The sequence below is a fragment of the Hypanus sabinus genome, chromosome 26 (genome assembly GCF_030144855.1).
Source record: "Hypanus sabinus isolate sHypSab1 chromosome 26, sHypSab1.hap1, whole genome shotgun sequence".
NCBI lineage: Eukaryota > Metazoa > Chordata > Chondrichthyes > Myliobatiformes > Dasyatidae > Hypanus > Hypanus sabinus.
In genome coordinates, this window is record NC_082731.1 from 47984963 (window position 1) to 47999230 (window position 14268).

The following is a 14268-nucleotide window of genomic DNA, read 5'->3' on the forward strand; positions in this document are numbered from 1 at the left end:
TTCTCTACTGAAAACCAAGACTCCAGGTAAAGACTCTCTTAGCACCACTCCTGTGCTCATGTTCAGAACTTGGGTTCGTTCCACCGCCACGCCCTTGTAACGGGTCAAGCTGATCAGAATGGATATGAATGGGTTTTTGAATCTCTTAAAAGTGTTCTGAACACGATTTTGGAATATTCAGCCATCAACCCTTTTGTGGTAGTTATGCAACCTACCTTGCTCTCAAACGTTTTTACTTTTGTTCCATTAGTTTTATTTTCTGACAGAGTAACCTGGATAAATGCAAGAATCAAGTTAACTTGCACCCTTTATTGGAGATGGTCCCTGTCTATTGTTGTATATGGGCTTTACTTTTGTTCATTCATTTTCGGGATCAGGGCTTGGTTGGCAAATAGATGTAAGAGGAGCATTTAACGACGCCGGATCTTGCAGGAGTTTAGAGGAGGATCTTATTGAAATCTATTGAATATTGAAAGACCTAGATAGAGTGGACATGGGAAAGATGTTTCAATAGTGGGAGAGCCTAAATCCAGAGGGCACACTCTCAGAAAAGAAAGAAGTCCCTTTAGATCAAAGGAGGAAGTTATTTAGCTGGAGGGTACCGAAACTGTGTAATTCATTGTCACAGACAGCTGCGAAGGCCAAGTCATTGGGTATATTTAAAGTGGAAGTTCATAGTAAGGAAGTCAAAGATTATGGGAAAAAGGAAGGAGAATGAGGTTGAGAGGGATAATAATTGAGCCATGAAGAAATGATAGAGCAGAATTGATAGGCTAAATGGCTTATTTCTGCTCCTATGTCTTATAATCTTAAGGAAACGCCTCTTTCATTTTTGTACACCCCAGTTGTATCCTCTGTTCCAGTCTTGCTTCAGGGCTATTACTTTGCTATCCTAGAAACGTCCTTAGAAATCTCATCTGCACTCTCTTCAGGACCATCACTTTTCCTGCAATGCAGTGAACAGAAATGCAGACAAAATTTCATGCGGAATACTACTGAAGCTGCTGTTAGTCTAGACCAGGGGTCGGCAACCCTTACCACTGAGAGAGCCATATGGACCCGCTTCCCACAGAAAAGAAAACACTGGGAGCCACAAAACCCATTTGACATTTAAAATGAAATAACACTGCATACAACGTTTTTTTTGCCTTTATGCTATGTATAAACAAACTATAATGTGTTGCATTTATGAAATCAATGAACTCCTGCAGAGCAAACGAAATTACATTTCTGCATGCAACAAAAACATTTTGAACTCCGAAGAAAAGACGTTGGGTTGAAAGTTACTACATCGTTAGCCTACCTTGGATTGAAAAATTAAAAGAAATCGCGCACTGGCAGGTGTCAGGCATTGGCAGTGGTGACGTATATTAATAGCGATAAAAACACGTTGTAGCGGTGTGCTACACGCAGCGCTAAAATAATGACACGGAGTGGTTAAACTGCAGTCAAAGATAACTTTATTCGAACTACACAGCCTTGCTTTTAAGCCTCTCTCAACCTGCCCCCTCTGGGCGCAGATGCTCCAAAAGACACGTACTCACAAACCTCCGTAGGCTATCACCCTTAGCCGGAATGCTGGCAAATTGTGAGCCGGTTCGGATATGCCAGGAAATGGGTCGCCACAACGGTTTATTTAGATTGTGCAAGATCACCATAATCTTCAAATTTAGAATTACATTTCAAAAGCTAACAAACTAACATAAAATACATTTTAATTAAATACTCATTTATTTTCCAAAGCCACAGGGAGCCGCAGCACAGAGTTGAAAGAGTTGCATGCGGCTCCGGAGCCGCGGGTTGCTGACCCCTGGTCTAGACAAAACACAACACCAGGTTTTCACAATGAAGCCATGGGTTACATGGAGGAGTATAGCACAGGACCAGGCCTTGCAGCCACAATGTTCATGCTGAACACAATGCCAAATTAATCTGAATAATGTCTACTTGATTGTGATCCAGTTCCTGCATATTTAAGTCAGCTCCATCAAGGGCACTAACCTCTACAGTATCCAGGACATCTTTGAGGAGCACTGCCTCAAAAAGGTGGCATCTATCATTAAGGATCCCCATCATCCAGCACATGTCTTCTTATCACTACCATCAGGAAGGAAGTATAGAAGCCTGAAAGTACACCCTCAATGATTCAGGAACAGCTGCTTCCCCTTTGCCATCCAATTTCTGAATGGACATTGAACCCATAAAAAATCCCTCCCTACTTTTTTATTTTTTTGTACTACTTATTTAATTTAACCATTTCATATATATATATATACACACACACAAATACTGAAATTCACTTTTCCCTCTATTATTATGTATTGCATTGTACAGCTGCCACAAAGTTAACAATTTCACGACATATACCAGTGATATTAAACCTGATTCTGATCCTGAGAATAGAATAGAAATTTATTGTCATTGCTCAAGTCAACGAGATTGCACTCCATGCAAAACATATATTTACAATGCATGTGGTATAATTTAATTTAAAAAATAATCCCCAAATTTACATGCAACAAGGAAAGGTTTTCAACATGGCTGAAGTAACTGCAGACTGCTGTCTATCAGATCTATCAAAGTTCAAAATAAATTTATTATCAAAGTATGTATATGTCACCATATACTACCCTGAGATTCATTTGCTTGTGGGCACTTGCAATAGAAGAAAGGACTAAGTGAAGAGCCAATGAATCTGTTGTTGACCTGTTGTGATGCAGGCAAATTGGAGCATATCCAAGTCACTCCTCAGGCAGGTTTCATGACCAAACTTTCAAAGCACCTCATCAGAGATAATGTAACTTAATTCTAGCAATTGAGACAGGTTACAATCTTCTTCTTGGGTACCAGTATGATCAAAGCCTGCTTGAGGCAGGTACATGTCCCCTCTGACCTACAATGAAAAGAAAGTCCTTGACAAATGAACTGAAGTAGGTTGAGTCTCAGGCTGTGCCCTGGGGAACTCCTACAGTAATGCCCCAGGGTTGTGCTATCAGACTTTCAATAACCTTCCTTTCACCTTCCTTTGTGAGAGGTGTAAATCCAACCATTGCAGTTTCTGCCCTTTGACTGCCATTGACGTAGGCTTTTCGAAACATCCTGATGCCAAAAGCAGTTAAAACTTACCTTAGCCTCAAAGGCAGTTTGTGTTTTCATGTCTGGAGCTGGACCATGATGGGGTTTAGAATGGAGATCTGGGCTTTAGAGAGCATCTGCATATTGGTATCTCTCAGCATTCTTTACAACAGTATTTCCTAAAGAAGGCTGAGAAACTTCACCTGAAATGTAAAGTGATTAATGCATATATGGAAACTAAACATCTGTTTGTCAATAATGTCATCCTCTCTTTATAGAAGAAATGAAAATAGAAGCCCTTAGCAGAGAGAAGAAGGAATTACAGAAATCCCAGGAGAAGCCTCGGGCACCTACTGGTTTTGGATTTATTTCACTTTTATGGCATTTGATTTTCCTCAAGCCACAAATAACAGAGAAACATGAAAAGAGAAAAAATGTTCGGTTCATATTCATTCAGTTCAGTGCATGGCAATTTGCAGGAAATGAAAAGTTGTGGGCTGGGCTCATTACCACACTCTGTGACGACATTAAGAACCAGTTTGGATGCATCCCAACTAGCATCGTCAGGGCTCTTGGTCATCAAGATACTATTCTAAGAACAAATTCCAACTGTGAATGGGTGTCCAAAAAGGTACTGGGAATTCCACTATGGCTTATTTTCACCTTACTCCTTTTGATAGCCTCTCTATTAGCATTCTTCATCTTAGTTCATGGCTTCACCCTCAGCCAGATGAGAAATAATTATGTTGGAGCAGTCAAAGGCATTAGTTTTGGCTTAATTGGAATGTCTGTACTCATGCCAATAAAAAACACAATCATGGTAAGCAGGAATATGATTGTCAGTCAGAAGGAAAAAATGAAGACCCTAATGAATAAATCGGACTTCAGTAGTCAGCTAGGCTTCATGAATGATGTGAAGCAAGAAGTTGAAGTCCTTACAAAATTCATCCACTACATGGAAGTCTTTGAACGAAGAAAGATTCGAATAGTACTGAAAATCATCAGCCTTGACAGATGCACTCCAGATAAAATTGTTGGTGTTCTGGATGCTATGAACATCCTTCTTTCTGATCCAGATGCCCCTTTTATTTCAATACTTGCTGTTGATCCTAGCATTATTGCATCCTGTGTTGAGAAATCTAATAGCTTGAAAAGCATTGCAGAAAATGGCTATGAGTTCCTCAACCGGATTGTGTCACTACCGTTTTCTGTCCCCAAAATGGACACTCAGACCAAGCTCAAATATATTCAGTGCATAGTGAATGGGAAGAATGCCCTCCTGGAAGAAAGTCTGTCACCTAAACAAGTCATTAGACAAGTAAGCAGATTCAGGAAATTCTCTGCTGAAAATAACCCATTGATTACTGTTTCTTGTGAAAACAACCAATCTTTCAAACAAAGAAATGATCAAATGAAACCAGGTTATTATATTCAACAGGCATATCAGTATTTAACAGACAAGGATGGTGATCTCCATGAATACATCGAGGAGAACTTTCTACAAATGAAGAGGATAGTAAACATAATCTCAGTTATGATTGGACTAATGGTAGAAAGAAATGCCCCAATGAGTTCTTTTCCACCTCAGAGAATTGTTGCATGGGTCATTTTGGCAAGTAACTGGCCGTGCCGTCTCAGTTGGATCTGGCAATGTTGGGAAGATGCTGAGCAAAGGAGAGAGTTACATGAAGAAAAAGAGATTGACGATGAAATGCTTCTGTGGACCATTTATGAAAATTCTTCAGAGAAGTTTAAAACCATAAGATCCAGTATTGAAAAATTGTTGGAACTGGATGGAGATCCTGAAATCTTCCAGAAGCTTCTGTCAATCAGTTACAAATTCACCATGAAAGAAGGAAAAATCATGATTCCATTTACAATCAATCTAGATCAATCTTTAAAAAGAAAGATGGAAATTATTCTTGCAAGAAATTTGTGAGCAATCAGAGGGTGAAGTGTAATATCCATCTCCTGCCAATGAGAGTCCACATATTGAGAGAGACATGACAGAAAATAGTTAATTTTCTACTGAGAACAAGACAGTACATCGCCTGACTCTTGAATTATACAGATGTGAATATACAATAGCAAAGATGAGTATCAGAGACCAGCAAGAATAGACAGATTTTTCTAATGAACTAATCATTCATTGTGGGAAAACTTGAATCACAACACCATCAACATGAACATGCATAGGGCTGCCCCAGGGCTCAACTCTTCTTCTATGTCAGTTCTCCCTCCCCCTTTCAATCTTTTAATCTACTTTCTTTTTAAGTACCCCCTTACCAACCAATCTAATCTTCACAATCAAATGACATGCAGAGTTCCAGAGTTCCACCAACCAATGTGGGAGGTAGTTTACATGCACCTCAATTTTTAAATAACTTTGTAACCATGTTACAAAGGCAGAGGGGTGAGGTGGCTCTGTTGGTAAAAAGAATTAAATCAAATCCTTAGAAAGAGGCAACATGGGATTGGGTAAAAGGGAAATTGCAAGGGTAAAAAGACCCTGTATTAGCTCCTGAACAGTAGCCAGTATGAGGGATATAAATTTCAATGGGAAATAGAAAAGGTAATGTTACAAGAGACATAGAGGATTTCAATATGCAGATAGATTGGGAAAATCAGGTTGGTGCTGGATCCCAAGAGACGGAATTTGTAGGATGCCTATGAGATAGTTTTTTAGAGCAGCTTGTGGTTGAGCTCGTTAAGGGAAAACCAATTCTGGGTTGAGTGTTGTGTAATAAACCGGATTTGATTAGGGAGTTTAAGGTAAAGGAACCCAGTGATCATAATATAATTGAATTCACCCTGCAGTTTGAGAGAGTTTAGATAAAGTCAGATGCATTGGTATTACAGTGGAGTGAAAGGAATTACAGAGACATGAGAAAGGAGCTCAGCAAAATTGATTGGAAGGAGACACTAGCAAGGATGACTGCAGAACAGCAATGGCTAGTGCTTCCAGGGACAATTTGGGAGGCGCAGGATAGGTACATCTCAAAGATGAAGAAGTATTCTAAAGAGAGGATGAGGCAACCATGAGTGACAAGGGAAGTTAAAGACTGCATAAAAGCAGGTGGCATATAACAAAAATAATGGGAAGTTAAGAGTATTTGGAAGCTTTTAAAAACTAAAGAAGACAACTAGAAAAGGCATAAGGAGAGAAATATGAATTATAAAGATAAGCTGGCCATAAAAATTAGAGGATACCAAAAGTGTTTTTTTATATATATATATGGGAGGGGGAAGGGAGGGGGAAGGGAGAGGGAGAGCGACGAAGATAAAGAAAGGAAAAGTAGTAAATATTGTACCACTCATAAAAGATTCTGGTAGTAATAGGGGACAAAGAAATGGCAAATGTACTGAGTAAGTATTTTGCATCAGTCTTCACTGTGTAAGACATAAACAGTTTTGCCAAAAATTCAAGAGTGTCAGGGGGCAGAAGTAATTATAGTTGCTATTACTAAGGAGAAGGTGCTTGGGAAGCTGAAATATCTGATTGAGAAGTACCCGGACCAGATTGAGTACATCCTTGGATTCTGAAAGGGAGAGTCGAAGAGATTTTGGAGGCATTATTAATGATTTCCAATAATCACTAGATTATGGAATGGTTCCAGAGGACTGGAAGTTTACAAATGTTACACCAGTCTACAAGAAGGGAGGGAGGAAGAAGAAAGAAAACAATAGGCCAGTTAGCCTGACTTCAGTGGTTGGGAAGATGTTGAAGTTCATTATTAAGGATGAGGTTTTGGGGTACTCGGAGGCAAAGAATAAAGTAGGCTGAAGTCAGCATGGTTTCCTTAAGGGAAAATCTTGCCAGACAAATCTGTTTGCATTCTTTGAGGATATAACAGACAAGATAGACAAAGGAGAATTAATGGGCGTGGCTTACTTAGATCTTGGTGCTGCACATGAGGCGGCTTAACAAGATAAGGACCCATGGTATTACAGGAAAGATACTGACATGTATTGAAGGCTGGCTGATTGGCAGGAGGCAAAGAGTCAGAATAAAGGGGGCCTACTCTGGTTGGTTGCTGATGATGGGGGGGGCCAGTATTGGAATCGCCCCTGTTCATGTTTATACGTCAACGATTTGGATGACGGAATTGATGGCTTTGTGGCCAAATTTGCAGATGATGCAAAGATAGGTGGAGGGGCAGGCGGTCTTGCACAGATTTGGGGAAAATGGGCAAAGAAGTGGCAGATGGAATGTAGCGTAGGGAAGTGCAAGGCCATGCATGTTGGTAGAAGTGGATGTGGAGTGGAAGTTTCCTATAGTAGATGAGCCTAGGACTGGAGGACACAGCCTCAGAATGGAGGGACATCCATCTAGAATAGAGATGAGAAGGAATTTCTTTAGCAAGAATATGGCGAGTCTGCAGAATTCATTGCTATGGATGGCAGCGGAAGCCATCATTGAGTATACTTACAGCAGAGGTTGATAGGTTCTTGGTTAGTCAGGGCATCAAAGGTTATGGGGAAAAAGCAGAAAAACGGGGAGAATGAGAGGGGTAATAAATCAGCCATGATAGAATGGTGGAACAGACTTGTTGGGTCCACTGCCTAATTCTGCACCTATGTCTTATAGTCTTAAAGACATATATCATGAAAATCATTGGTTTTGTTGCAGCAGTTCAATGCATATCTTTAAAATTACTGTAAGCTACAATAAGAAATATATCTGTATATCAAAATAAGTAGTGCAAAAAGAGAACAAAATAATGAGATGCTGTTCATAGGTTCATGGATCATCCAGAAATCTGATGGTGAAAGGGAAGACACTATTTCTAAAAATGTTGAGTGAATGACTTCAAGCTCCTGTACATCCTCCTTAGTTGTAGTATTTGGAAGAGGGCATGTCTTGGGTTGTGAGGGTGCTTAATGATGGATGCCGCCTTATTGAGGCATCACCTTTTGAAGATGTCCTCGATGAGAAGGGGGCTAGTGCCTCCATACCGGACAATGATGCAACTAGTCAGAATGCTCTCCAAGGTACAGTAAGTCTGTAGAAATTTGCTAGTCTTCGGTGCTGTACCAAATCTCTTCAAGCTCCTAATAAAATATAACCACTGATGTCCCTTCTTCATAATTGCATCAATATTTTAGGCTCAGAATAGATAGAAACATATAAAACCTACAGCACTATAGGCTCTTTGGCCCATAATACTGTGCTGACCATGTACAAACATATACTTTAGAAATTACCTACGGTTACCCATAGCCCTCTATTTTCCTAAGCTCCATGTACCTATCCAGGGAGTTTCTTAAAAGATCCTATTGTATCCACCTCCACCACTGTCACTGGCAGCTCATTCCATGCACTCACCACTTTCTGTGTTAAAAAAAACTTACCCTTCACATCTCCTCTGTACCTTCTTCCAAGCACCTAAAAACTGTGCCTTCTTGTGTTAGCCATCTTCCGAGATCCTCTAAATAGCATCCACAATAATTAGCAAATGACCTAATGGAACTGATGTATAAAGTACCACTTGGTGGTATTTGATGGGAACTTACTGAAGCTCATTGCTGGATTGGTGCAAACTGAGCACATGATATGAGCTGCATTACTGGCATCTAAGTTAACAGTGTTAATGTCAAACCAATTTTGTATAGTCACTGATGTTGCAAATTAGCTTCTTGGCATCCTCTGATAAGTAGATTCATTACACTTTCTAAGACTGTATGCAAGATGAATGTAAGACTAATATGTATGTACACATTACATACCCTCTGGGCAGACAGGGCTCGTCAGCTGTGGTTGGCAGCTCATCTACAAAATAACCTCTGATCTCAAAGCTCAGCTACCTTGTGGCTATACTAACTCATGGGGTAAGTTTCATAAGTAGAACCTGAGGAAAAATCTGGAACTGGAGTCCCTAATACAATCCTATGTTGAGCTCAATACTGCCTGGCAACTCCCCTGTGATGTCACTGATGTCAAACTGTATCAGTCTCTGCTGTTTTTTGGATTCATCAGAGGGGGAGCCTGCTACATGGTTGCTCTCCATATCATATTGCCCTGGCACTGAACATAAACAACTCTAAGATGCAATATGCATGGTCAACACCAACCAACTAAAGGCCTTTATTTCATGCTAAATTTCAATCAAATCAGCATCCACAGCCCCAAAATAATGGACTTCAGGCTGCTGAATTTCACCATTTCCATATTTTTATACAAATTTCATCTAAGAAATGGATTTTAAATCTCACTCGCATTACTTTCCATCACCATATGAGGAAGTTGTAAATATAAACAATAGTCAAAAGGAGAATACTGTAAGGGGCTGGTTTAAATGTGATATGTGCTTATGTGTTATAAAGAGTATTTAAGGACTGGCTTAGTAAACGGTTGGGGGGGGGGAGAGAAAGACTTAAAGATGTATTATAGGGTTGGGTAAAGTATGGTGCGTGAACACTAGCATTAGTAATTTTGGATAACAATAGTTTTACAATTGATCATTACTAAGATGAACACCTATCTGATGCTACATTAGTACAAACCAAATGTTTGTGGTCATGATGACTGCTTTATGATACTTTTAAGCAAAAGAGAAATAAAAAGTATATCCTGCATTCATTTGGTGTCTTTCATGCTACATAGAACATACAACATAGAAATCTACAGTGAACTATGTTGTGCCGACCATGTAACCTACTCTAGAAACTGCCTGGATTTTACCTACTGCATAGCCTCCTTTTTGAAACATCTAAAGCCCGGCACGCTCAGCAGCCATTCCTGCCCCTGAGACATCCAAGTCTCTGTAATGACCACAACATCATAGTTCCACGTACTGATCCACGTTCTAAATTCATCTGCCTTGTTTATGATACTCCTTGCATTGAAATAGATGTATCTTAAACCGTCTGGCTGGGTGCATCTTTGCTCCATCTTCTGCCTATCCTTACTCACAAACTCCCTACATTCTAAAGTACTTTATAACTAACAAAATAACATTGAAATGCAGTCACTGTTATAACAGAAATGCAGAAACCAATTTATCGTAGCTTGCTCCCCCACAATGTGGGATACTAATAATCATATAATTTGATTTTTGTTTCAAATGTTAGTTGATTTTCAAGCTGAATGAATTGGGTTCTATGCTGCAATTTCATGTAACCCTCGCTTCAGCTAGTGGCTTAACATACAGGGTGATAACCCCTGGCCCAGCCAAACTTAAGAAATCTCATTTGGGTGGATGCTGCGTGATGTGTCCTGTTATAAATCAGTACCCCGAAATAACAAACAGTACACAATATGCGATTAAATGATTGAGCTTTATAATTCTTACTTTGACTGTATGTTAGTAAAGAAAACAAAAAAAAGGAAAAAGGGCCCATTCTCATAAAACAGTCTACTGTGCAATTTTGAACCTCACTGATAAGCTGGTCGTCCACCATCAATCTCCTTCAATCGTCGCTGACCTTTCAAACCTTGCTCCAAGTCCACTCTGTCTGGCAGTCTACCAACGTTCTCCATTTGCGTCTTTTCTCCCTGGCAAAAAAACCATGAAAATCTCTGTTCTAGACTCACAAGGAAGAACAACATTTCTCTCATTGGATAGACCCAGCATTCCAAGCCCCGTTACCTCTAGTCATAACCCAAGCATTGCTGCTACAGAGAAACCATTACATTAGCAGTGAAACCTTAAAACATGTTACACTCTCCCTTTACCTCATGACTAAACCAACCCTGGTGAAATGACATTCACCAACCTTTCCTGCAAAACACAAAGCCCAATCCAGGTATAAAGGGCAGAGACATAGCTCCCCAACGTAGTAGGAGGGGTCACTCTCTGTTCCCCTGGTATTACATAGGCCAGCCTAACCAGTGGTCTCCTAATTCTCTGAGACCTCCGCACTCCCTCATTTAATTGTTCAGATTCCAACAAATACTACCGATACTTCTGGTCTACCTGGCGAGGCCTCCCCCAATCTATCACTCATGCCCACCTGCAACTCGGAGCCCTCTGAACCATGGTCAATCCCTGCTTCCTCCCCTGCAGAGTCCCACTGCAGCCAAGGCTGCCCACAGATAGATACCTCCCCACACTTCACCTGTCTCAATGGGAGAAGGGTTGGTAATCTCTTCCTCAATCAAAGGGGAGTTAGCAAAAGGCAGCATATACCATACATCCAGGTCCTCATCCTCTGATTCAGTATCCCTCTCAGGGTGGGGCCCAGTAGTCGCCCCGTGTTTCCACAGAGTCATCTTACTAGGTGTGGGCTCCAAGACAGGCTCTGGGTCTACCTGCACCTCTTGACCCAGGGGCAACAGGTGGTTCTGATGGAGAATCTTGACAGGCCCATTCCCATCCTCAGGTTTCACCTGGAAAACTAGTAGGTTTGGCATCTGACTCACCACCACATAGGGCATAGCTACTCAGCGGTCAGTCAACTTGTGCTTTCCAAGTATCCCCAAATTCCTTATGAGGACTCTGTCGCCTGGCGGCAGGAGTTGGGAGAACATCATCTTTTGATCATAACTCCTTGTATTCCCTTGATTCTGCTTGGCAGCAGTGACCCCAGCTAATTCATAAGCCCTTTTCAACTCTCTTCTCATGTCAGGGACATACTTCAGATAAGTCTTTGGTGGTAAGCCACCCTCGTCAGTCCCAAAGCAAAGGTCAATGCCTCATGCCCAAATTTCAGATAATATGGCGAGGACCCAGTAGCTTCATTTCATGTACAGTTATAACTGTGAACCAGATGCCCAACATGTTGACTCCACCTGCTCTTGCTGATCTCCAGGGTCCCAAGCATGCCTAGCAAGGTCCGATTAAACCTCTCTGGCTGGGGATCACCCTGTGGGTGATAGGGTGTGGTCCTCAACTTCTCAACTCCAAGCATGCCCTATAACTCATGAATGAGTCTGCTCTTGAAATCCTGTCCCTGATCAGTATGTATTCGCCTGGGAAGGCCATAATATTTTTGCCACTGTAGACACCCTCTGGTCCTTGGTAGGAAAAGCCTGAGCATATCTGGGGTAGTGTTCCATGATGACTAAGACATTCGCTGTGTTGCTGGCATCGGGTTCTATTGACAGGAAATCCCCGGGGCAGGAATGCTGTCCCACTCCTCGTCCCTGACCAGTCCCTCATGCACCCGTTGGGACAAAGCGTCAGCATCAATGTTCCTGCTTCCCGGCCAGTACTTCAGGCTGAAATCATAGCCAGATGCCGCCAACCACCGATGGCCAGTGGCAACCAATGTTGCCAAGGTCAGGATATAAGTTAGGGGGTTGTTGTCCGTCCTCACCTCAAACTTGGCCCCATAGAGGTAGTCACTTGGCTTATCCACCACCACCCATTTCAACTCGTGCACGGGATAGTTTTTCTCGGATGGCGACAGACTCCGGCTGACAAATGTAATGGTAGATCGCTAGGTGGAGTGGACTCAGAGCAAGGGTCCGAGGGTCAGCAACGATCAGAGGAGGTCGATGGTGGACGACCTGCTTACCACTGAGCTCCAACATTGCACGATAGACTGTTTCATGAGAATGGGCCCTTTTTCTTTACTAACTGTATTGTCAAAGTAATCAAAGTAAGAATTATAAAGCTCAATCATTTAATCGCATATTGTGTACTGTTTGTTATTTCGGGGTACTGATTTGTAACAGGGGACACATTGCACAGCATCCACCCCAAACGAGATTTCTTAAGTTTGGCCTGGCTGGAGGCTATCACCCCCTATGTTAAGCTGCTAGCCAAAGCCAGATTTACAATTGTGGGGGCTATGTTCAGGATTGATTCCGTTGGCCACTGTGGGATTACTCTGAGCAATGAACCAGTCAGGTAAATATTTGTACTCTGGATGAGTTGTTAATTCACCTGTTAAGTATGTTAAAGTTGCAATTGTGGGCGGTTTGATAAAATAGCAGGCGCAGCTCTTGTTTTAATGCAGACCAGCGCAGAGGTAGTGGTAGCTGGGTGCGGAGATTTCAAAGACAGGGTTCTATCATTTCTGAGGAGTGAGGGGAAGGAGTGGTCGGATTTGGAATGTCTAAGTAGTCCACATCCCCTGATGAAGAGTGTGAATTCTGCCCTTACTTCTCTGGCGAATAAATGGAAAAATCAGATTCAAAGACCCAGCTATGGCAACCTCTGCCTATTCTCTGGAATAACGCCAACCCCCAAAGGAGAGGAGGAGTATGAGGCTTGGGTGGAGTGGACCTCTCAGTTGTTAGATGAGTGGCAGTGCCCTGATGATGTAAAGCAACAGAGATTGGTTGAAAGTTTGAGTGGGCAGGTCGCTGACGTTGTGAGAGCCGTCAGGTTGCAGTCTCCTGTAGCGACAGCTGTCAATTATCTGCAAGCAGTGGACAATGCTTTTGGCCCATCAGGAAGCCCAATGGAGCTCATGGTGGGGTTTCAGAACATGCATCAGGAGAAGGGGGAGCTTTCTGCTTTTATTTTACAGCTAGAAAGGCAGCTAAATTGCTTGCAATGCAGAGGGGTCAATCAGGTTGCTGAGGTGGATCAGTTAAGAATGGACCAGATAGCCAGGGGCGCCCAGTCCCATGACCTGATTGCTTGGGGTTTCCGACAGTATTGTAAGATGTGATCCCCTCCACCTTTTGTTGAGCTGACCCGAGAGGTCCTGGGTTCAAATCCCAGATGACCCCCCTCAACTGTAACTCTCGCTTTGGCTAGCAGCTTAACATAGGGGTAATAGTCTCCGGTCTGGCCAAACTTCAGAAATCTCGTTTGGGTGGATCTGTATGATATGTCCCATTACATATCAGTACCCTGAAATAACAAACAGTACACAATATGCGATTAAATGATTGAGCTTTATAATTCTCACTTTGAATATGTGGTTAGTAAAGAAAACCAAAAAAAAAGAAAAAAGGCCCATTCTCATGAAACAGTCTATTGCGCAATGTTGGAGCTCAATGTTGGTTGTCCACCATCAACCTCCTCCGATCGTCATTGACCCTCGGACCCTCGCTCCAAATCCACTCCATCTGGCGGTCTACCAATTGTCTCCATTCGCTTCTTCTCTCCTCATCTCTCCCTGGCAAAAGACAGCGAAAATCTCTCTTCCAGACTTACAAGAAAGAACAACATTTCTCTCACTGGATAGCTCCAGCATTCCAAACTCCGTTATCTCTAGTCATAACTCAAACATTGCTGCTACAGAGAAACCATTACATTAGCAGCGAAACTTTATAGCATGTTACACTTATGAGAT

General features: G+C 41.9%; 1 protein-coding gene across 1 annotated transcript; it reads left to right on the forward strand.

Moving 5' to 3' along the window:
• Positions 1 to 1441: 1441 nt before the first annotated feature.
• nkpd1 (NTPase, KAP family P-loop domain containing 1) lies at positions 1442 to 9714 on the forward strand. The gene has a single exon (XM_059951040.1). The coding sequence runs from the start codon at positions 3359 to 3361 to the stop codon at positions 5012 to 5014; it is 1656 nt and encodes a 551-aa protein (XP_059807023.1). The 5' UTR covers positions 1442 to 3358; the 3' UTR covers positions 5015 to 9714.
• Positions 9715 to 14268: the final 4554 nt, after the last annotated feature.